This window comes from Diadema setosum, chromosome 8 (assembly GCF_964275005.1).
Source record: "Diadema setosum chromosome 8, eeDiaSeto1, whole genome shotgun sequence".
Classification (NCBI taxonomy): Eukaryota; Metazoa; Echinodermata; class Echinoidea; order Diadematoida; family Diadematidae; genus Diadema; species Diadema setosum.
The window spans coordinates 18,837,335-18,862,580 of NC_092692.1; the positions used below are offsets into that span (position 1 = coordinate 18,837,335).

The window sequence follows — 25,246 nt, forward strand, 5'->3', positions numbered from 1 at the left end:
TTTGTGATACCACAGTGTCAAAAGTATGTTGAACCGTAGGGATATCTGGCTTTGATATGAAGTACCGGTACATAGGATATGTCTGTTACTGGAAGCTTCTTGGGAGTGGCAGAAGACACAGCAGGCAGTCATCGAGACAGGAGGTAGCTTTCAGGGAAGCTTCAAGAGATTCTGGAGTTTGTTCCTGCTGCCGCTCCACTCGATTCTTAGTTGGAAAAAGGAACTTAATTTCTGTCAAGGAAGTTTGGTTGTTCCCACTGTACTTTAAAAGGAGAACGGGACAAATTGCTGTAGAAAATAGTGTGCTACAAGTGTATCTGTGCCCCAATTCAAAGGACCTTTTAATGGACCTGCTGATGTCGACAGTGTATTGTATGCTTTTAATGTGAGCCTTGAAATTGTCCATACTATGTTCACCATGACGTTTGGCAGGAAGGCGGCAGCTCTGTCTGCATTAAACACCCAATACCTGACCAGAAGTAATGCATTTATGCAAAAGAGCTTCCTGATACTTCAAATTGTCATAAAGGTGCAGTCCTTATTTTCGAAAGGTTATGCAGAAGCTTCTATGCCCTATCTCAGAGATTTGAAAATGATCCATACTCATTATTGGCTATTTAAATAAGCATGTATAAAAAAACAAAAAGAATTAGAGCATTCCATGTTAATATAAAGGTCAGAAGCTGATGAAATGCATAATTCAACTTGAGATATTTGGCAAGAAAAGTGGTTCTATGGATTTGAAGATCTGTATCAGGAAATCAATCCAGTGTTAAAATGCCGAGTATTTACATTGTATGTCCCAAGTCTATCTTGCTTGTTTTTCCAGTTGAATTCCCTGCCGTCCTCCTGAATACCAAGACAGGACAGATAGAGTCCGAATTCCATCAGTACGTGATGCCGGATGAGAACCCAATGCTGAGTGAATTTTGCAAGGAGTTTACTGGCATTTCGCAGGTAAGAGGAAATCCATTGTTTCAGAATTAACAAGGATTTGTCTTTCCATATGTGTTTGTCTACATCATGTTTGCTTGTTTTGTTTCTAAAATATGAAAGCCTAAATTGCTTCTCTCAAAAAGTGATATTCAACGCAAGCTCTTGTGCAGATAAAATAAGGTGCTAATGTCACCACTTCGGTTTAGCTTTGTTACATAAAAGAACTAAAGCAAGTGGCCCGTGTTTTGACAGCTTAAGTGCAGAAGCGATTTAAGCGTGCATGACTCGTACGCCTGCCCACGGCTCATTGTTCGACCCCCCATGCCAGTGCTTCAAATTTGCGATGTACTGCTGTGCGCTGCCTGTACAAATGAATGGATTAGCGCGCGTGCCATGATTCTAGTACATGCACGGACAAGAGCTGTATATTTCATCGCGAGAGAGAGAGCGGGGTTGATAATGGTTTATTGGAACAAACATGCAAAGTAGTAGCCCGAAGGCTAAATTATAATGCATCACATGAAAAACGTATAAATTACATCAAACAACAGACATTATATAAACACTTTAACAATAACAAATACACCACATTTCCCTATGATTGATTCAATGCAATATAAAACTTCAATAAATATATTTTGCATATCATCTGTTTAAAAAAAAACCCAAAAACTCATTAACCATTAACACTTTGATACTCAAATAACTGTGTTTGCATTCATTTTTAACTGAACTTAACGTCAATTCCCCAAATCCAAATACTCATATCAATTATTACAGAAAACACAAAACAAAGAATACTTTACAATACAAATACACAAACTAATGAATTATTTCTTATTGCACAAGCACCGTATGATATAAATTCATGAGGGTGAGTATACTACTCATAAGATACCTGTACATTTAATGGCAAAATGCGATCTCTATCTTACATTATAGAGGGTGATCACTGGTGGGTAACAAAAGTGGGAAATCAGCAGGACTAATAATGCACCAGTATGTTGTGTGGGCGTAATGGTGTGTATGAAAAAAAAAAAATAACAGAAAAAGCAAGTGATAATGCCAAAAAGGGAAAGAGGGGGAGTGAGTGCAAGTGAGGTATTGAAAGAGAGAGTGTGAATACCAAACTCTGATCACCTGTGTTTTTGTTATGATGTAATGTTTACAGCATACCCAATCTGTAAATCTACATATCATACCATCAAAGCCTCATCTCACAATACTATATTTCACCTATTTCCCCCATACAAACACCTATTTCATAATCCCTACTATCTCCTCCACAATACAACTCCATGTACAATCCAATCCCATAACTGCGAAACATATTATATCTCAACATAATACCACTATCTAATTCACATAAAAACATCAAACAGTAAAGGCATAAATTCATAAAATGAGCATTAACGTGAACATATACTGGCAATAAGATATAACATAATTGATAAGAACTAAAAAAAAAAAAAAAAAATAGCATTAGCAAACAACATTAGCATGAGTTAGCATTGATGGTTCAATACTGGAGGAGGTTGACAACTTCAAGTATCTTGGGGTGAGAATGCAGCAAAATGGTGATAACAGCAGGGAAATTAAAAGCCGACTAGCTATGGGTTTGAAGGCATTGAATGCCATGAGGAAACTGTGGCAAGGACAAGACAAGGAGACAAAACTCAGAGTTCTCAGAGCCTGCATTTTCCCTATTGCAACCTACGCATCCGAAGCTTGGGTTCTACGGAAGGCAGATGAGAAAAGAATCTGTGCATTTGAAAATAAATGTGATCACAGAATTTTGAGAGTCCCGTGGGTGGAACGACGAACAAATGAAGACATCAGAAAGGTACTCAATGTATACCTAGTGACTGGCTACTGAAGTATGTAAAGAAACAGAAGCTGGGATATTTTGGGCATATTATGAGACACAGTGGGATGAAAAGGCGAGTCCTTATGGCCCAATTCCCTGGAAAGCGTAGTAGAGGGAGACCCAAATAGGATGGGACAGAACGGTGAGGGAGACATTTGGTTCTATGGAGAAAGCAACTGGAATGGCTCAAAACAGATGTTTGTATCATGCTGCCGTGAGGGAAGCTACGCTCTGACAAGAGTATGCTGCAACGATGACGAACAAACAACATAATAATTATACTTGATACTCGATATGTTATTATATACTCCACACTGTGCGTGAGATTTACTCGAACATTCATCCACAAATTACTTTATACACCATATATTTCGCCATACGCCATATAGGGCCTAGATGATTCCTGACGATTTCGTGAGGGTTAAATTCGCGATCGTGAGGTCCTGTAAATTTACTGAACGGAGAAATGTAGACGCGCACGTCACATCCACATCGGGATCAGAGTCAATATTTTCGGGTGTCTTTAATTTCTAGAATAGCGCCTGACTCCAGAAATACGCGAAAAGAAAAATCTCGTGATATATTCGCCGTATACAGTATACCAACTTATGTAAACCACTCGCACTCGGCTGAATGACCACAAACACTGGACCAATGAAAACTCATAGGTTACGTAAAGATTCAGTGTGACTTAGTCACCAGACATTTAATTCATCGTCTTCCATGTTGAAATCTCCTGTCGATGCGACAGATAAACAAACTGTATAAAAAGGAAACGCAAGTTCACAGTCCGGAGAAGATCTAGAACGCAGAGAATGAGGTAAGAAAGATGGAGAAAAAAAAGTTTCATTTTATAAATATGTCATGACTCTGCAAATACTATATACTCCACAAATGCAATGGTAACCTTTTCAAGAACGGCTGAAACATATAAATTCTTGTCATATATTTCATTCTTGTCGTAAACATGAGGATGAGAAACGCATGACTGATAACATAAACTCATGTAAGTAAACACTAGAAGTTCATCATCTTCCATGTCGGAATCTCCTGTCGATGTGACAGATAAACAAACGGTATATACACAAAAAGGAAATGCAAGTTCACAGTCCGGAGATGATCCAGAGCAAAGAATGATGTAACAAAGATGGAGGAAAAAAGAGACTTTTCACTGTAAAAATTGCATGACTCTGATATATTCCACAATGTAATGATTACTCTTCAAAGAGCTGCTGAAATGCAGGTATATCCATTTCTGTCATATATTTTATTCTTGTCGTAAACATACATTGTAAGACACGCATGACTGATAAGATAAACTAATGTAAGTACTATAGAAGTTCATCATCTTCCATGTTGGAATCTCCTGTCGATACAACACTATATGAAAAGGAAACACAAGTTCACAGTCAGGAGACGATCCAGAACAAAGAGAATGAGTTAAGAAAGATGGAGGAAAAAAGAAAGACTTCACTGTAAAAATCGCATGACTCTGATATACAGTATTCCACAAATGTAACGGTAACCTTTTCAAGAACGGCTGAAATACAGGTACAGTGTATATCCATTCCTGTTGTATATTTTATTTTTGTTGTAAATATAAGACACACGTGACTGATAAGATAAACTCATGTAAGTACTAGAAGTTCATCATCTTCCATGTCGGAATCTCCTGTCGATGCGACATGGTAAACAAACTGTATATTAAAAGGAAATGCAAGTTCACAGTCCGGAGATGATCCAAAACGAAGAGAATGAGGAAAGAAAGATGGAGGAAAAAAAGACTTTTCACTGTAAAAATCGCATGACTCCGATATTCCACAAATGTAACGGTAACCTTTTCAAGAACAGCTGAAATACAGGTGCAATTGTATATCCACTCCTGTCATATATTTATTATATTATTTTTGTCGTTAACATAAGACTCACGTGACTGATAAGATAAACTCATGTAAGTATACTATAGAAGTTCAGAATCATCTTCCATGTTGGAATCTCCTGTCGATACGACATATTTAAACAAACTGTACATGGAAAGGAAACGCAAGTTCACAGTCCGGAGACGATCCAGGACGAAGAGAATGAGGTTAGAAAGATAAAGAAAAAATGAACACTTTTCACTGTAAAAATTGCATGACTCCGATATATTCCACAAATGTAACGGTTACCTTTTCAGGAACAGCTGAAATACAGGTATATCCATTCCTGTCGTATATTTTAAATTTGTCGGAAACATAAGACATGCGTGATTGATAAGATGAACTCACGTACTATAGAAGTTCATCATCTTCCATGTTGGAATCTCCTGTCGATACGACATATTTAAACAAACTGTATATGGAAAGGAAACGCAAGTTCACAGTCCGGAGACGATCCAGGACGAAGAGAATGAGGTTAGAAAGATGAAGGAAAAATGAACTTTAAAGAGACTTTTCACTGTAAAAATCGCATGACTTCGATATATTCCACAAATGTAACGGTTACCTTTTCAGAAACAGCTGAAATACAGGTATATCCATTCCTGTCATATATTTTAAATTTGTCTAAAACATAAGACATGCGTGATTGATAAGATGAACTCATGTAAGTAATATAGAAGTTCATCATCTTCCATATTGGAATCTCCTGTCGATGCGACATAATAAAACAAACTGTATGTGCAAAAGGAAACACAAGTTCACAGTCAGGAGACGATCCAGAACGAAGAGAGTGAGGTAAGAAAGATGGAGGAAAAAAAATTCACTGTATAAATTTCATGACTGCGATATATTCCATAAATGTAACATATACTTTTTCAAGAATGGCTGAAATATATCCATTCCTGTCATACATTATTCTTGTCTTAAACATAAGAAATGCGTGACTGATAAGATACAAACTCATGTAATTACTATACAGAGGTAAAATCGATTCGGTTTAAGGTTTGAAGTTTGCAAGTTGAGATGAATCGCACTGTAACGAAAGTGAAAAAAAATATTCAACTCAAAGCATGTAACCAAAAATATTGCACAATAACTAAAGGAAAGTCATTTGATGTAGATGTCAAGATGTATTGCATACGGAGATAACGTAGCATTGCCGAAAAACAAACAACAACATAAATATATTCTAAATCAGAATGATATAAATTCACGCTTTTGAAATCATATTAAAGAGCTGCATGACATTAAGTGCCAGTGATGCCAATGATCAAAGGAATGAGAGGAAGCAGGAAAGGAAAGCAAGAAAGAAGGGTAAAAGAACTGGCAGAAAGAGCATTTGAAATCTGCTTCCTCGATCTTCTCATCTGTCAGGCTGTCTAACACTGTGCAGACGATATGGAACCATCTGCGGCAGTAATTGCAGCCCACCCATTCCTCGGGATCATCAGCATACTGCCCCCCACATTCAGCGCACACATTTTGATTTATCTTCTCTTTCTTTTTCGCTGCCGCCTTCTCCTCTCTCTCGCGCTTCCTCTTCCTCTTCTTCTCCTCCTCTTCCTCCTCCTCCCTCTCGCGCTTCCTCTTCCTCTTCTTCTCCTCCTCTTCCTCCTCCTCCCTCAGCTTTGCCCTCTTCATTTCTATGAAGGTGACACTACTGACGCATTTAGGAATGCTATCAGTAGTGTCCCTCCTCCTCCTGCTCGAAGCCCTCCTCTCGGCTTTCGGAAGAACCAGCCGTTCTTCGAGGGCAGGGCTGATAAACCGCTGGTGCGGTGGGCCCTGATGCGCCACGGATGGAGGTAGGCGGGCCTCTGGTGTTGTTGGGCCTGCCTCTGGTGGAGATGGAGGGGCCTCTGGTGTTGGTGGGCCTGCCTCTGGTGGAGGTGGAGGGGCCTCTGGTGTTGTTGGGCCTGCCTCTGGTGGAGGTGGTCTTGCCTCAGCTGGAGGTGGTGCATCTTGGAACAGGGCAGCGGGTTCCAACCTCTCTGTGTGGTACCTCTTGTTGACGGGGAAGATCCCCGCTGCCCTGAAGCCACTCTCGCAATGTCAGGCTTGGAGGACACTTCCTCCCAGGCCAGCCGAAAGGCCCTAGCAAATGTCATCTTTCTGACAACCTCACCAGGATTGTCCAGCAGGAAACTCCTCTCTGCCTTCCCCCCAGCTGCCTTCCCCCCAGCTGCCTTCAGGGGCCTGAACACGGTCAAGTCACACGGCTGCAGAACGTGGCTGGAGTGGGCCGGGAGGCAGTAGAGGATGATGTTTTCTTCATTGCAGAGTTCTGCTACCTCGAGGCTCAGGTGGCTTGCATGACCATCCATCAGAAGGAGGACCGGCCTTTGCACACCGTGCTGGTCCAAGAATGGGATTAAGCTATACAAGATGAAGTTGGGCAGACTTCACCATCCATCCACCCGTTCTTGGACCTGCCCATGAATACATCTGCTGGTCCTCCTTTTAGTGGATTCTCCCAGAATCTCTTCCCAGCAAACACCAGCGTGGGAGGGAGAAAGTTGCCATCGGCGCATATGGTGCGGAGAAGCGTTATCTGCGTCTTGTCCCCGGTGGAATATCTTGCGACCGCCTTCGCTCCCCTCTGAGCGAGCACTCTGTCGGTTTTCTCGCAAAGTGGGAAACCCGACTCGTTGCAATTGTATATCCTGGTCAGCTGGGATAGAATCGACAAAGCATGATGTTGCTGCATGAACGTTTCCAGCTGGGAAAACCACGCATTGAGGTTGTCTGACGTGATGACGGCGCGTTGAACTCCTATCGCCTGCGGTAGTCGTCGAGAGATGTCGGGATGTCTCCTCAAGAAGAGGCGCATCCATTTAGTTCCCGGGATATTGTCCTTGAATGGTGTAGGTCTGCCATCCTTGTCGAGCATCCTTTTCACGACCTGTAATTAACAAATGTGTAATACATTCTTGATGAACAAAAAGAAAAAAATATCTACATAGGAGATAAATTCAATTCGGTTGTTTTATACTATGCTCTTCAAAAAATCAGCAGACTTAAACATCGTGAGTGTAAAAAAAAAAATTGTAAGTATATAACACCATTCAAAGAGTGCAGTCGTATTGGGATCGGAAAATTACAAAAACATATGAAACGAATATATAAAACAGGCCAATAGATCAAATCACATCCAAAACACATTACAAATTACTTTAGAAATGAGTACTTTGTGTATATTTAAGGAAGAAAAAGTACGGCGAAGGAAGAGACAGATGGGAGGAAAAAGAGAGAGAAAGAAAGAAATAGAAAAACAATGAGAAAGGGAAAATATAAAATATCTACCAAGAAGAGAGGGGTTAGGAAAGGGTAAAAACAAAGAGAAAAACAAGTGGGGGAAAGAGAACTGACATGAAATTATATATATATATATATATATATATATATATACACAGACAACACTACAAGACCACACTCAGCACCAACACAATCCTGAAGAAGGGCTTTTCGCCCGAAAGCTCGATGATTAAAGGGGTGCTACCCAACACCAGCCACGTCTATTAATGTGCAAGATTTGATGTCAATAGATTTACTGTTCTTGCACCGCCCGCCATGTTTTGGTCAAGTCTTTTGATGCCAGTATATATATATATATATATATATATATATATGTGTGTGTGTGTGTGTGTGTGTGTGTGTGTGTGTTTATGTAGAGAGAGTGGGAGGGCGAGGAAGTTGCACGTATGATTGGTTCAAAGATTATAATTTTTCTCTCGAGGAGCAAATATATACTGTATGTTTTCTTCAGGTAATACTCCTGGTATGGTTCAACGAATATACGCAAACTTGTACTTTGTATCATGTTTAGATGTATTTGCATGTGTGGCTCTTTCTCTCCGTTTCTGTTTGTATGAATGTTGAAAATTATTTACGCACGGTATGTTTCCAGTGAATGCGTGATGAATACAATAATACATCATAAATATCAAATGTAATCCACCTGTTTCAACTCCCTCTTTGTCCGACCAAACCCGATTTTGGCCATCTTCTTCTTCTTCTTTTTTTTTTGGGGGGGGGGGGGGGGTGGGAACAACTCCCTTAGAGCATTCTTTTTTGTTCGTTCAAAATTATAGATAGGTGTTCACTGAATTTCTGAATGAGATAAAACTGCATATTGAAACATAAAAATGAAAGAGATAGTTGCTCATAATGCTCTGCTATAAGCAGAGCTGTACTCTTTTCATGACATCACTACTCGCCTCGTCTTGTGATGAAATGGCCACACTGGAGTAAATAAAAATTAGTCCTCTTTGCAGGTGGTACCCACCTCTCTGGTTTCTCAAACAAGAGAAAAATACTTTGGGGTAGACAGGGAGCTGGGAAGTTAGGGAAAATTGCAGTCCTCTACAAGATTTTCGATATGTTCACTAGTAACATTACCTTCTATGGTGCTAATTATTGTCATTAAAGCTGGTGATGCACACCTTGTCAACAAGAGTGGTCCTGGGTATGTTATACGTCCTTGACGCCTGCCTGATGGACATTCCATCTACGTGGATCCGCTGAACAGCATTGTCCACATCTTCCTGCGTGTAGTTGGCTCTGTATTTTGGCCGGGGCATTTTGTCATAGTTTGAAATGCAAGAGAAACCAATTAGTGTGAAAACTGAATGGTTACGTTTTCACAATTATGTTCATATATACTTATAACGTAATTGCTATAACCGTTTGACAACGATGAACGATTTAGGATTGGGTTTAGGGGAAATAGCTACGCCTATGATGTGTGCGAATTAGACGTTTTATATTTGGATATATATATGAAAATAGAACTCAACTATGTAAATTACGAGCAGCAAAACTTCTTAATAAAATTTCTATGTTGATCAATTTTAATTTGTGTTGAAGGTAAAAATATATTTTGTTTGTTTTGTGATAAACTACTGCCCTTGTGGGCCTAGGCATATCTTCAACTTCTATTCTCTCCTTTGCCTGTTCAACACCAAACAATGTGAACATCATCGATCATACATGTCGTGTATAAAGTAAAACAATGGAGGCCTCTGTCTTCAACATTGCATTGCTTGCTGAGCCAGAAGGGAGCGTGGGTAAGAAAGAGTAAGTCCCTGCCATGAGCGTGCTCTGAATGGTTCACCCCCCACCCCACTGGATACCAGTGCGGAAGATATGCGTTCGCATATATGCTGATGACAGTACGCACAGATCTAACGCACATATGACGAACAATGGCACATCGCGCAATCCTGGCACAGGTGCATGCATATTTAAACAGCTCGCAAATGCAAAAGCCATCTTAAAAGCTGCTGCCACCGTGGCTGCAGGTGTATATGCTGTGCACGTTCAACACAGATAAATGGACTAGATACTTCGAAATTTTGAATGAAACGAGTCTACGCGTTGCTGTGCAACTTAAAGGGGCAGTCTTTTAACTTTATAATGCATGATCATATGAAAATACTATGTCAATACTATTAGAAATCGTATATGCTTTTCTTCAACGAGATCTGTGAACTTCAAAAAACTCAGTTGAAATCGCCTAAATCGCTCATTTTTCGGGTAGTCGGGAACGCCCCCAGAAAAAGCAAGGACCGGTCACGTGCCTTGTCAGGTGACACTTTGACGTACGAGGGGGTATACATAGTGCCGACTGTCTTGCCGTATACCGTACTTCACAGTGCAGTGAGTCTTGTGTATTTGTAGGAAAGTTAGATAAAATATTTCAAGAAAATGCCGTGGAGGTGTGTCGTCACCGCAGCAAAGACACAAAAGATGGGTGTAAGTCTGCACAACTTCCCTAGGCTAAAGATGACGCCATTCGAAAGAATTGGGTTTTGAGACTCATTTCATTTGCTGAAGCGAGCCCAGCAGTGCAGTGCAGTGGGATGGGATGCATGCAATGAAGATGAATGGTTCTTCTAACGTTATAGTCGTCAGGTTGTACAGCCTCGTATGCAGTGATCGCTTGGAGGAATGGAGCCAAGTACATGTAAACTAGAGGAGGGGCTGTATACTCGGCTAGGATTTGTGCCCAAAAAGAGGATCCTGCAGCCCATAGCTATCCCTGTCATCAAGCTGGGAACTGGAAGCCAATCCCATCGTCAGAGAGCTGAAAAACAAAGCGGATCAGCAGTTCTGAAGCTGGAGAGAAAGCGGGTATGTTCTGTATAGCGTCTACACGACTCTATATAGAGTCGAGATAAAAACTCGAGACCAATGTATACAGAGACTCTAAATCTCTAGATCTATAGAGTCGGGTATGTTCTGTATAGACGACTCTCTAGCTATCGTACGAGTATCGTAACTAGATCTATACACAGCCCAGTTGCTGTATAAATCGGGACGGGGTTCGCACGGCGTCTGGTTATGGCCTCGGCCTATTGCTAATATTCTACTAGTATCATATTATTTACTAACAGTTTCACGGTTTAGATAGGTTGATAAGGCTCTGTCTGGCATTTCGAGTGGGACTGCCTTGCTTCCCCAATAAAGCTCTAAAGAGTTGTACGTAGTCACCGAATGGTTGGATGGTATGTTCCAAAACAAATTATTAGATTGAATTGATCTAGGACTGGGCATTATTGTTTGTCTTCACTTGCCCATTTGTCATTAGGCAAGTAAAATCTTCAATATCCTTTTTTTTTCTTGCCCCAAAATGTTTCCCATATATTAGTTGACTAATGTAATGTGATTTCATAGTTTACATGTACAAAAAAAAGTCACTTTCCAATCAGACAAGGAACTTTCTGCAGTCGTTTATTTTCAGTTGTCGTCATTACAATTTCACTTGCCCTGGTTACAATGTTGAATGTGGGGAAGTACTAATGGCAGTTATTACTTGTGATTAACAGTATTTGTTTCTCCCAAGAGTTCCTACATGCATCTAGTTAACCATGTTCTTACAGGCCTACATAGACATTTTTTTTTTATTCAATCCTCTCTATGCTATTACTAATTACAGGGTTCAGCTGGCAGCATTGCATTACAGTGTACAACACAAATCCAGACCGGAGGCAAGCTCGAGGTGCAACAGGTGATCTGCTCTACCAGATTGTGAAGCCGAAATACAAGGCTGGGTCTTCTAGTGTGAAGGTTCGTAAAGAATGGCGTAGATATTTTATGCAATATTTGAAGAAAATGAATTCACGTTACAAGACCAATTACAATGAAGAGAAAAATATTAGAATGGCACAATTTGTCAACTACACATTTTATTATTTGTTTGTCTTTGTAGAAACATGGCTTTCTTGACCACCGAGTACACATAAAATGATCAATTTGAAAAGGTCCCAAAATGTTTCCCATATTAGTTGACTAATGTAATGTGATTTCATAGTTTACATGTACAAAAAAAAAAAGTCACTTTCCAATCAGACAAGGAACTTTCTGCAGTCGTTTATTTTCAGTTGTCGTCATTACAATTTCACTTGCCCTGGTTACAATGTTGAATGTGGGGAAGTTATAATGGCAGTTATTATTTGTGATTAACAGTATTTGTTTCTCCCAAGAGTTCCTACATGCATCTAGTTAACCATGTTCTTACAGGCCTACATAGACATTTTTTTTTATTCAATCCTCTCTATGCTATTACTAATTACAGGGTTCAGCTGGCAGCATTGCATTACAGTGTACAACACAAATCGAGACCGGAGGCAAGCTCGAGGTGCAACAGGTGATCTGCTCTACCAGAATGTGAAGCCGAAATACAAGGCTGGGTCTTCTAGTGTGAAGGTTCGTAAAGAATGGTGTAGATATTTTATGCAATATTGGAAGAAAATGAATTCACGTTACAAGACCAATTACAATGAAGAGAAAAATATTAGAATGGCACAATTTTTCAACTACACATTTTATTGCAACTGATTGACAAATTGCCCTACATGACGTAAATAAGCACTGAATTGATCAGTGTCTTAGTAGTAGCCATGATAAAAAATCATGGGCGTACATACTCGAGCAGGATTTGAACCTACGACCTCCTGATCACCGGACAGGCGTCATCTCCACTAGACCACCGAGCTTTCGCCCGAAAGCAAGTGTTGGTTCTAATCCTTATAGCATGCAGCGGGTACTGCTATAAGGATTAGAACCAACACTTGCTTTCGGGCGAAAGCTTGGTGGTCTAGTGGAGATGACGCCTGTCCGGTGATCAGGAGGTCGTAGGTTCAAATCCTGCTCGAGTATGTACGCCCATGATTTTTTATCATGGCTACTACTAAGACACTGATCAATTCAGTGCTTATTTACGTCGATGTAGGGCAATTTGTCAATCAGTTGCAATGAAAACATCTCGACGGAAGAAAATCATGAATTTGAATACACATTTTATTATTTGTTTGTCTTTGTAGAAGCATGGCTTTCTTGACCACTGAGTACACATAAAATGATCAATTTTAAAAGGTCAAGATATACATTTTCTCTTTTTTTTAGGGGGGGGGGGGTGGAGGGGCAGGTCTTATGCCTGTTCCACTAATCAGAAGTCATAGAAGGGAGGCAGTCAGTTTTCCATTCCCGAAGACCAACACTCCACATTCCACGACCAATGGCTACTTTGGCATTCTCAAATCGAGTCTTTGCATTGAGGAGGACAAACCTCAATTTTGATATGAATTTGCAAAGATTTTTTTAATGTCATTATCAAAATGGTGGTTTCTGTTCATGACACCTCAAGGACTTTGTTGCTAATAACCAATGCAAACATCTTAATTCCATCTATTTTGTGTGTCCCTTTGGTTCTTTCTGTTGAATTTTCTACAGCACATGTTGATGATGTCCTTTCTGCTGTTGTGGAGTACGATGACAAAACTCCTGCATCCTGCCAGCCTTCAACGCCTCCCCTTGTGAGTGCCATCGTGTGTCATCCAAGGGAGGAAGTTATTGAATATCACAGGAGACAATTTGCACCTGACAAATGATGTGATGGTTTCAGGAATCCTTGCAATTGAGATTGAAGTTCATGTTATGTACAATATGATACAAATTTTTGTGGAATGATTTTTTCATCTGTTCTTCTGTCAGATGTTGGATACAAACACTCAAAATTTTGTTATGCATACCCAGCATTCTTATGCGCTCTATTCATGAGTGATCATCTAAAGACAAGATAAGATCACCTTGGTTACTGTTGTGTCCCGTCTGTATAACATGTATGTAGCATTTCATCACAAACAATATGATGCCAACTTGATATAGTGTTTCAAAGACCATTTCTTTGCCAATTGAATATTGTCCTTTTAATAGCAAAATCATAATTCATTTGCAATACAGGAGTCATGTGGATACAAAAGGAAAACTGTGTATTCTTTTGTTGATATTTAAAGCATAAATGACCATATTTATGGACAGATGAGCTTGCATTCTTAACACTATTCTGTAGAGATATTTAGTGTTGTATTAAAATGGTAAGTTTAGAAGATTTCTACATGAATGCTGTCCCTTACTATGGTTTTATCATAGCATGTTTGCTGTTATAGATTAGAGTTCATCACTCTTATGATCAAATATTGATATTTTTGACAAGATAATTTAGAATCAGATGTGCATGCATTATAGAACACAACACACTCAAAAGGGATTGAAAAAAAAAAATTGTATATACATGTAATTTTGAGAAGAAATGCAATAATTTACTCTTGGTATATGATTCACAGATTTATGAAAAAGGAGAACAAGATGTGTTCTAAGCATTAGCATTTTACATAATCTTCATCTGTGTTTAAGCAGACTTAGGCCCAGTTACTCAAGTTCCGAGACCTGGAATGCATCCACAGGGAGAATCCGAATTCATAATGCGATGCTAAGTCTAGTTGGGGAATTATTCTGTTGATTTCTATTATACATGTAGTTCTCCATACATAATCCAGGGTGGTCCACAACTTGAAATTTTAGCCTGTTGCAAGCTCGGAATTTGAGAATATTGCAGAAATTGAATATGCGCGGAGCGCACACGATGAGTACGTAGTACGCAATATTTTGCTGCTTATCTCTCTTTGTGCTGCTTACATTCAATGTTCTCTCTCATGTTTTGCACACAAATATCTAAAGTACCTGGTAGTTATGATGTTTCTTATGTTATGCACATGTTTTGCACATTTTTTAATACTTTTATTTTGAGCTTGTTGCAAATTCTTAAGGATGTTGCACAAGAATTTTAGCATGTTGCAGCGACATGCTAAAACCCCTCGTGGACCACCCTGCATAATCATTGAAGTCAAGCATTAAAAGTTAAGCATTGTTTTTTTTATGAATATGGTGTCAGGGGTCTTATGAAAGAACAATTGCTAGGTCACTCAGACTCAGACATTCATAATTATTCATGCAGATAGGTACTTCTGAAAATGTGCACACAAGCAAACACCCACATGCACATATGCTCACATGTACATTCACACATTTGTACACATTTTTAAATGTGTGAAAGATTGAATACACTCACCTGTATTGTTTTGTATATGTACACTTGCAATACATATATTATTTTTATCCTAAATTTGAGTTCTGTAGAGATTTCTGTATAGTGAAGAAGAAATCACAAAGCTTTTTATTCAATGTTACATGAGAATGTCTCATAATATTGATATGAAATATACAGTATGTATGTGGAAAAGATAACTCTTCCGGACTGATTTGATGTCAAATGTGGATGTCACTCATGCGTGCTTGACTGACCAGCTGCCATTGATCCAGTGGAATAAATCCCATTTTGTTCCAACATTAGGATATGGAGATAACACACTGGTAGGGTTTTACAATCTCACTCCTGTAAGTACAATACCCCTCCCCTACTTTTCCTCACTCCCTTTTCATACTTACTAATTTTCTTTGGTCTCCTATCTATACACACATCAACACACACACACACACACACACACACCCTTTGCCATACTACACACATACCCACAAACGCCTTCAAACAGGCATCACTTGAACACTCCCACCAACATGCAAATCGCATACATATGTACAATGCCATACAAATCTTACCTGTACATATATCTATGAGGGGAATATTTCTATCCATTCCATGAGGGGGAACATCAGACAAACATAGGGCAAATATATCAATGATATATTCATCCTATGTGTGTCTAATGTTGGTGTGTGTTTGTGCATGTTTGTATCTGATATGCATGAGTGTACTGAGGGTGTGTGTATATGTGTATGTTTGTGCATTTTCATGTGTCTGTATGAACCTAATCTTTTTTTGTTAATAAGGATGAATTCATACTGCATGTACTGTATTACTACAACGCTACAACTACATATAGAAAACACAACACACTTTTTTTTTCCATTTGCTTACAAAATATAATTGGTGTAATCAGCTGGAAGTAATGTTTGACAAATGAATACTGGTTCATGACAGAATACTGCTATATGAGCCAGCTACATTCCAGTTCAATGAGTTCGTAACTAGACTTGGTCCTGTTCTCTAAATAAAGGCTGTGAAGCTATTGCCGGAAAGGCTACAGCATCTTAATTGTATTAGATCGTTATTTGTTTTTTGTGACCATGATTGACAACATAGCTGTTCAACATGTCAATTCTACACAATCAAAATTACCTTCAGTTGTATGGTTGTGAAAGTGTCATTTTCCAATTGCTAAAACATGCAGTAGGTCTACATTACAAAAGAGAGAGGGGAGCATAGTAAGAGTAAGAATTGAGACAAGAGTGCATTTGACATACAGTCGAATCTTGTTATAATGAGGTACATTATCGGACCAGAGATATCACTCCTGTATATCAAGATCTTGTTATAACTACCGTTTGTCATATCACTGCTTATAATATTGAGGTTCCACTGAACATGCATCAATAAATTACGATAAAATACAATGTACTGTAGATCATTTGTACAGAGAGGCTGAAGTCCAACAGCATGTTTCTCAGCTGTGTGCCTTGATGAGTTGGTGTTGGACGCTGCATATCATCAGTATACCCAACATACCTGTAATGGACAAGGTGTCTGACAAAGTATACACGTGACATTTCGCAATGTACAAACTTATCTGATGCATTTCTACACTGTGACCACATTCCCGTTAAGCAGATCGCAATGTGACAAGTTGTCACATTCTACACCCAATATCAGTGCTGCATATACAGTCTTATTACAACCTATGCAAAATGAAAGCCTGTCACTATTTCTGATGGATGAGTTTATCAGATTTTTCTAACAGCAGAAGATGGCAGTAGGACTCTCACGTTTTGGCCCAGAAATATCCAGCATCATCTCACCAGTTACCGGTATGCAACATGTCTTGATCGCCTGATATTGAAACAAAAGTGAAACAAAATGGAATGCAAAAGGAGTAAAATTTGATAATCCTATTATATGACATCATGTGTTCATCTAGGAATTTATCTTGAGAATAGGATTTGAATTAGACAATGTAAATGGGACCCATGGGGTATGGTAGTCATTATTTTGGGGACGACTGTATAATGGCAGGATAAAATACATGTATAAAAACATGTATTGACTGCCTGAAATTGAAACAAAAATGAAATGAAATGGAATGCAATGGAATGCAAAGGGACTAAAATTTGATAATATATTACATAAGTGTTACTCTAGAAATCGTGAGAACAGGAATAAAATTACACAATGTGAATGGATCTTTCATATGTAGAATCGTATAATGACACCATAAAATTCATTAGGAAATTATCAGGGATATGAAAAAAGCCTAATTTTTATTGCAACATTTGGAAAATAAAATAGGGAATTAAATGTGCCTAACAAACTCACTTGTTATCTGCAGCATTTGTTCAAGCACCTTCTCCATAGGCCTACTGTTGGGTGTCCTGGTAACTTCCAGTTTCTTTTACCCATTCATCGAGGCCCACGGTTGAGAAACCTGGATGTGCTATAATACAGCGTATTGGAGCATCGAAATGTCTTTCGTTGTACCGTAATTCTCAATCTTGTCCATTATGTGCTCTGTCTCTTTGCAGCAAATGGATTCCCTGGCAGTGGTCATGTGGGAACACAGCTGCGACAGAGGCACCTGAAAACAAAGAAAAAATGAAAAAAAAAGAAGAAACATAACAAACAACACATTCCTATTTCCTTCTTTGTGTTTTTAGTTGGTGTTTTGAAGTAGTACTGCACTGTCACACAATGAGATTTAGACTATAGGCCTATTAGTCATTAGTGAAATCATTGTTTGAGTTCTAGGCAAGTGTGAACAAAATATCGTTCATGACTAGGCCTGTAGGAACCCCTACTGCCAGAGAGATTACCACTGATACCAGACTCTTCAAACCACTGCTTAGCCCAGCCACATACAGTAATTGAAATTGCAGTTATGGTATGGCCGGCAAACACTTGTACCTTATTGCAAACAGCAGTTTTTCACTTATCCTTTCATAACTTGTCTCGTGCTCGGCAATTTACATGTGAAACTGTATAGTAGGAGGGCCTAGTGGAAACAAACTTGGTTGGAATTTACCAGTCGATTACCTCATGATAGGAAGGTCCTTGGGGCCAGAGAAATGACCTCCTTATATACCGGGTACATGCGTATACAGGTACAGTACTATGAATTACATCAAAAGTTTATACCAGGACTCAAGTAAAATACTGTTAAATGCGGAAAAAAAAAATCGGGATCTGAAAAATCAGTTTGTCCTTGTGACATTATGAATGAGATCGAGAGATATGACATCTGCCTCGCCAGCTCAGTGCATAGCCTTTCAATTCATACCGTCGTTTACCGATGTCCCTCTTCCACTCCAGTTTCACGTTCATGTTGTATTGTAAACAAAATTCTGTTTTGATTTTTCCGACCCCAATCGACCTGCATTCTGTAAAAATTAACGTTAGGCCTAACGTTAGAGTGAACTATCTAGACCCTCAGCGTACTTGATAGGTAGCCTAATAATGACAGTTACCAATTATTATCTCCCAAGTCCCAACCTCGTCGCGGGCTCGTTGCCATCACCCTGTTTCTCGAGCAGCATCCTCACGGGCCACTGCCCCGGGGGCGGGAGGTGAAGAGTCGGGTTCATATACTAGTACTCCAGAACGGTATACGGCTACGGGCGGGATGAACTCAATACAGATTTTTTAGGGTTGCGTGGGGCTGGAGCTGGAGCTGACGAGGGGCTGCTTTTATACCTTCGCCTTCATCATCTCGGTGGGGGTAGCAGCCAGAAAGGCGAATCCAGGTCTGAATCCATATTGAGAACACTGTCTTGTTGACCACATACTGCTACCAGCTTGTTTACCGTGTATAAAGCTAAAGAGCTAGCAAGGTATGCTGTTATCGTAAAAATTAGAGTGCCATCCAGTCTCCAGTTGAAATTTGTTGTTATCATCCATGCACACACACAGAGTCACAATGTACGGTCAGCAGTAAAGCGGCTGTCTGTACGTCTACTTGTCTTTTTCTCTCGCAGAAAATATCTAGTTTTTTCCAAACGTAAACCGGATCCAAAAAGGCAAATATCATGGGTAAAATGTAACAAAAAAAGTCAGCGGGGTCACTGGGCCTCTACTAAAATGTCTAAACAACATATTCAAATCACTTTTGGGACGCAAAGATTGTCAGAACTGGTTTAATCTTGATTTAAAAATAGATAAAGTTTCACTCATTTTACATTGCCAACGCATTAGACGAACTCGGTGGCTTCGCGGGGTTCACCCCCTCATACGTCAAATCGCATAAGCCAATCAGCTGCCAATTTTGGGGGGCGTTCCCAAATCAGTGAACATTTTGAGCGATTTCTTGTTACTGAGCAATTTTTGGTGGATAAAAACGCCAGAATCGTGTTAGTGAGCTCAAATACCTTCTATATAGCCCCAATGTCCGAATTAAAAGACTCCCCCTTTAACTCGCCCGTTAACGGAGCCCTGAATCGCTTATCCGGAGCTGACCTGGGAGGCGCGACAACGATTTTGTGAGGTCCCACGACGTGGCCCACTGTCATGCTCTTCCGAACACGTGTGGAGGTAGTTGCATAGTTTGAATTTCGCACTTGATTTACGCCATGTATTATTCATGAAACTGGAGAGAATGCACTTACCAAGAGTGGGCGTTTCATGGAACCCTGTCGAATCAAGGGCCACTTGCTTTATGTGTTTTCTTTTTAAATAGCATCTCATCTCAAATTAGTACGTGCAAGATTTTTTCTTTCTCTTTTGAGAATCATTTTATTAAAGGTATAACAAATCTACAGATGTGAAGAATACCATTTATTCTTATTTTGATTAATTTCAACAAAAGGAAATTTAATAAAGATACTTGTTCATGTACAGTAATGAAAATGGAATACATGTGAGGAATTGACATCATTTCTTCATCTCTGTTTCATAAAGCGATCACTGTTTATAAAAGCATGGTGAGACTTGACATTCCATAGTTTCTTTCTTATAGTCCAATTTTAATGAATCATCTACTGATTTTACTCTTAGAACTTCAAGGTCAGTTTCACTTCAAATAATTGTGAGCACTTGTGCTACTTGATATTCCGTTTGAATAATTTGAATATAGAAAAGTTATCTACAGTTAGAGTTCCAGTTCAAAGAACTTTGCAAAGTTAATCAGGATGTGATTCAAGAATTATACTTACAATGTGCATTACATTTACCAAAGATTAAGCTTTCCTGCCATGCTGTAGTGTTCATGGTTGTAAATAAAATAAAGCAATTTAATGTTTTCCCAAATACTAACACACTTGCTGTCATTGTTGAGTTTCCAAGGTTATATCAAATGCACAAATTGATACGCAAGACTCCTATCCCTGATTTTGACTCAGTTGACTACTAGTGTAAAGCATGATATATTTGTGGCACGAAATTTTTGCAAATTAGAGCCGACGGCCCTTTTTGTGGCATGAAATTTTCGCGAATTGTCTCTGTCGTTCAATGCATATAGTGTAGACGAAATTTCGCATGCATTTTAATTTTGCGAATTTTGGCGCTCGTGAAATTAAAATGCACATTAACATTCCTCATTTTACAGTACTTGCTATGCGTGGATATTACTGTTAATGTTACATTTGTACTTTCTACCGCAGTATATCATGTGTATAATTTTGTTTGGTATTTTCAGTGTCATTTAAAAACTCAGTATAAAAATACAAACGACCTGTACAGTTTTAAACACCTCTTTGTGGAAGATAGCATGGATGCCTTTTAGAGCTCAAAATTGATATGCTTCTAATGTATGAATTTTATGAATTTATTTATTTATTTTGTTGTTGACAGGAACAAGTTGACAATGGTGTGCCCCTCTTTGTTTGCCTGAACCAATTTAACTCCTGGCTTAAGAAGATTGAGAGGGATAAATTTGTTGCCTACAACACTTCCAAGGATGACACAAAAAGCTTATGTACCTTCATCACTTGGTCAGGTAATGATTATTACATATCAACAGGGCAACTTCTATGTGTTTGTGTTTGTACTGAAATTGTGTTTAAGATTGTGTTTCGAAAGTAAGCCAGAATATGTATAATATACAAGATAGAACTGTGTTATGTTTAATTCAAATACAATATTCATTTTTCAAACTTTGCTTGTCAATGTGAGTAATACAACCAATTGATAATGCTTGCGTATTTTCTTCAGCGCAAGTATAACCAGTCGTGAATGTTTGCCTGTTTTCTTACTCTGACAGGTCTCTCTTACCTGTTGTCACATGTAAAGCAATTATTAGTGTCATTGATATTCATTACTTTCTTGAATCTAAATCAAACACTTTCTGATTTTAGATAAACAATGTAGTGAAAAACAGCTGCTGAAAACTACTTATCTAATAGTGGCAAGCCAATTGAGTAAAAATGGAGTAAAGCTTCTTCAGCCCCCCCCCCCTTCTTCACTCATGCTGTTGCTATTTCACTCTTTTCATATTCTTTATCCTTCTATTGTTCCTGAATTATCTTGTCTGATGTTGCCTCCCTATTCATCATTGGGGTGGGGGGGGGGGGGCCCTCCCCAATAATCCTTCGGATCATCACTAATCCACCTCTTCGATCTGCCTTTTGTCTGTTCACCCTCTTGCTGTAACCCCACCCCCTTATACCTGTCTGGCCCCTGCCTTTGACTTCTAACCCACCCCTTTTGTTCTCTTTGCTCCATGTCCAGAGCCCTCCCCTGACTGTGCTTGTTGTGTGTAGTCTTTATAATATGTGATTGCGTTCTCTACTGTTTTATGTGTGTCATTTTGCCTCTGATGAAGATTCTGCTAGGATAGAAAGCTCATGCCCTTTTTTACTCCATTTAGATAAACATCCATACACAAACTAAAACATGCCTAAACTTTATGCCAGATATGTTTTTTATGCTCCATTGTATTCCACAGACTGGGATCTTGGAGTGTGTCTGCACTACGAGTGTCAACGGAAACAACTCTGCAAGCCCAGCGCCCTCAACCAATGGATCGACATTCGTGCTGTGTACAGGGTAAGTTAATGTCACTTGTGCCAGTATGTTTTGACCTGTTTTTATGTACTCGTAACTTTTTAATCTTATCTGTTGTAGGGAAATATGAAATCGTCGGGTGAGAATGATAAGGGCATTTAGTTGCTACTAAACCCATAATGTTCGAGACAACTTAATGCCCTTCTCATTCTCAACAGACGAAATGTACATGATTGTATGTTTCTATAGTACTGAAATTCTTTTGTTTGTATTTTTAAGTCATAGGAATTATTTGTTGCTATAAATCCTCTGTGAAGCAACAATACCACTTAAAAAGGAGTTCATAAATACTACCCAGATGCATTAAGCACACAAATGGACAGATGTTATTGATTTATGCTATGAGATGTCATGTTTGATATGGTACTGTATGTGCTTGTCCCTCTATGACTTCCAAAACTTATCTGTAATTGTTTTTTGTTGTTGTTGTTTTTTTTCCCTGGAGAATGATGTGACATACAACAATCATTATATGAGTTTGTTAAAATCATGCATTTTTGTCTTGGTGCATACATGTGTAGAATATGTTTGATTTTCAGACAATTACCAGATGTTGAATTGAAATTACAACAATTTTCTTTCCAGGATTGCAAAATGTGCTATTCTCTTCTTCTTTTTCTTCTTCTTCTTCTTCTTCTTTTTTGGTTGGGGGGGGGGGGGGGGGGTCACCTGCAAATTGCTAAACAGGTCTGCTGTTTTTCTGATTGTGTAAATCTTATAGTAGATGTTTCTATGAATGATAATAAATGGCATTGCTACTTGCCCCATTTCTCACAGAGCTTCTACAAGCGCAGACCACAGGGACTTAATGGCGCTCTACAAGAGCTTGGTATCCAGTTTGCTGGCAGACAACACTCTGGTGAGTGTACCTTTGTTCCCAAGGAGAACAGTTCTCTCTGTTTGAAATTCAATTCAATCCATTTATTTCATTCTCATTTTCTTTCCAACAAAACATAACACAAGGTAAATCAGAAAATGCATCATAAGCATAATTATATACAGTACAAAGTGTGAAGGATTAACGATATACAACAAACTAATAGAGATGAATCATGTATGTTATACATATATGGGAAAATACAAAGTTCTATTTTGAGGAGAAAAAGAGAACTGAGAGCTCCACTAAAAAGCAGTGCTTGTAGATTGTGGACCACTCAAGAATTTCTTCCAAAAATACTTCACATACAATTACAAATACATTACACAAAAACGATTTAGACAAAATGGAACAAACAACAGACACAACAACATGACATGACTAAACTTAGGAGATACAATTGAACGGAATAGGACAAAAACAAAATTAAAGGAAGAAAGGGAAAGGAAGAAAGAGAGAGGTGGGGGTGGCGGGAGAGGAAGGGAGGGAAAAGAGAGAGAATGCCTACACGCTGAACAAGAGAAACGGAAGAGAGAATTGATGAGGTGCTTCGAACAGCTGGTGACTGCACGCAGCTGTGTAGAAATTATGCAAATAACATTCCGTATTTCATTGCCTCGTAATGCCGTTTTTCACTGCGTAATGATAAATTCAATAACCGATGATGACCCTCCTGTTTGCTGTAACCTGTATAGGTAATGAAAATAAATATCTCAGCTAGAATTTAACCCTAACTAGGCCGGGGGGGGGGGGGGCCTCCGAGGCCCCCCCTTCGACGTTCCGCGCGATGTATCGCTAACGCGAAAAGCTATCGCCGCGACGTTTCGTGACTTTTTTCTTTCGAGTCTCCCGCATCTTTTGACACCAAATTTGCGATATCCGGGCACGCAGTTCCGAAGTTGCGCATAAATATGTACATGCATGTCAGACCAAAAATTGCTCAAAAACGTGAATTCATGTACAATTTCAATGCAAACTGTGCTTACAGGCAAATTTCATAAAAGCATGATTATTTTGAGGTTTTATGGATTAAAATCAATTAATAACATATTTTCTTGTTCGGAACAATGTCGCGGACAAGTTTCATCGAAAAAACAATGAAAAACATAAAGTCGAAAAAACAAAGAAATACATAAGAAATTCAAAAAACAATAAAATACTTAGGAAATTTTTTATGATGGTGTAATTTTTTTCTCTTATATTTGCTCAGGAGACTGAAAAGAATATTACCACAAAAAATGTGCCCATTTTGAGCTTTATTTAGTGATTTATACCAAATTGTCTGATTTCATGCATCATTACGCATAAATTAGCATAATTTAGCATAAATGATAATTTCTTTAAAATTTAACTTCATGGTACTTTAGATTACATCATAGGCAACCTGTGTGCCAATTTTCGTCGCGATTGCGTGGTCGACGGCCGAGATCTGGAGGGGGGGCCTGGGAGGCCCCCCCCCCCCCCCCGGCTCTATGATCTACCTAAATAGCCCGGCCTAGTTAGGGTTAATAAAAGATTTCAAATTACGCTTAAAAATGTATAATGATGTTTGTGCGTGTGTGTGTGTGTGTGTGCATCTGTTCTTTTTTTTTTTTTTTTTTTTTTGCTACACAATATGGTATCAGATTATTCTTTTCTACAAATGTTGAATACATGTGACATTACTCGATCTTGATATGTGTGTAATAATTGTACTAAAAATGTTGTGACAAGACTTCATGGAAACAATTGAGCTTTTATGAAAGCCCTGTGCCGGCTGACAAGAATACTGATGGATGCGCACGTTCAATAGCACTCATGTTAGTCTAATTTTGGTGTAGTATCTAAATTCCATTTTGGACTCCAATTTTCGGCGTTAGACCTGTCAAATCCTGTCTTCAGCAGTGCAAGAAATGGAAGTACGGTTACTTATGTAGTGTGTATTTGTACATACCTGTATTTGTTTATCAAATTTATGGAATTTTATATTTTTGAGGAGGGGATGATGCTTCCCCATTGGGAAGAGATCTAAGAGTTTCTTCAGAAATGTGACTAGCCAGCTATTAAAGAAGAACAGAGTTGAGGCAATGATTGTTGACGTATCAAACTAAGAGAAGACACAGTGACTATTCATGTTCTCCCGCCATGTCCATCCATTGCCTGATAAAGTGCAAAGTGCTTGCTTAAATATGTTGTCGGTTAATCTACCAGCTCACGGTACTTGTAGCAAGATGTGCATCCACTGTGTAACATATGGATGCTGC

The 25,246-nt window shown here is 38.9% G+C and overlaps 1 protein-coding gene across 1 annotated transcript in view; it reads left to right on the forward strand.

Annotated features, from left to right (window-relative positions):
• The window catches only part of LOC140232119 (ERI1 exoribonuclease 2-like), a 32,116-nt gene that overhangs the window by 2,889 nt on the left and 3,981 nt on the right, over positions 1–25,246 (forward strand). The window contains exons 4-7 of the mRNA XM_072312267.1: positions 830–957; positions 20,915–21,059; positions 22,008–22,108; positions 22,904–22,985. Coding sequence (XP_072168368.1) covers positions 830–957; positions 20,915–21,059; positions 22,008–22,108; positions 22,904–22,985 — 456 coding nt within the window. The remainder of the gene's footprint in view (positions 1–829; positions 958–20,914; positions 21,060–22,007; positions 22,109–22,903; positions 22,986–25,246) is intronic.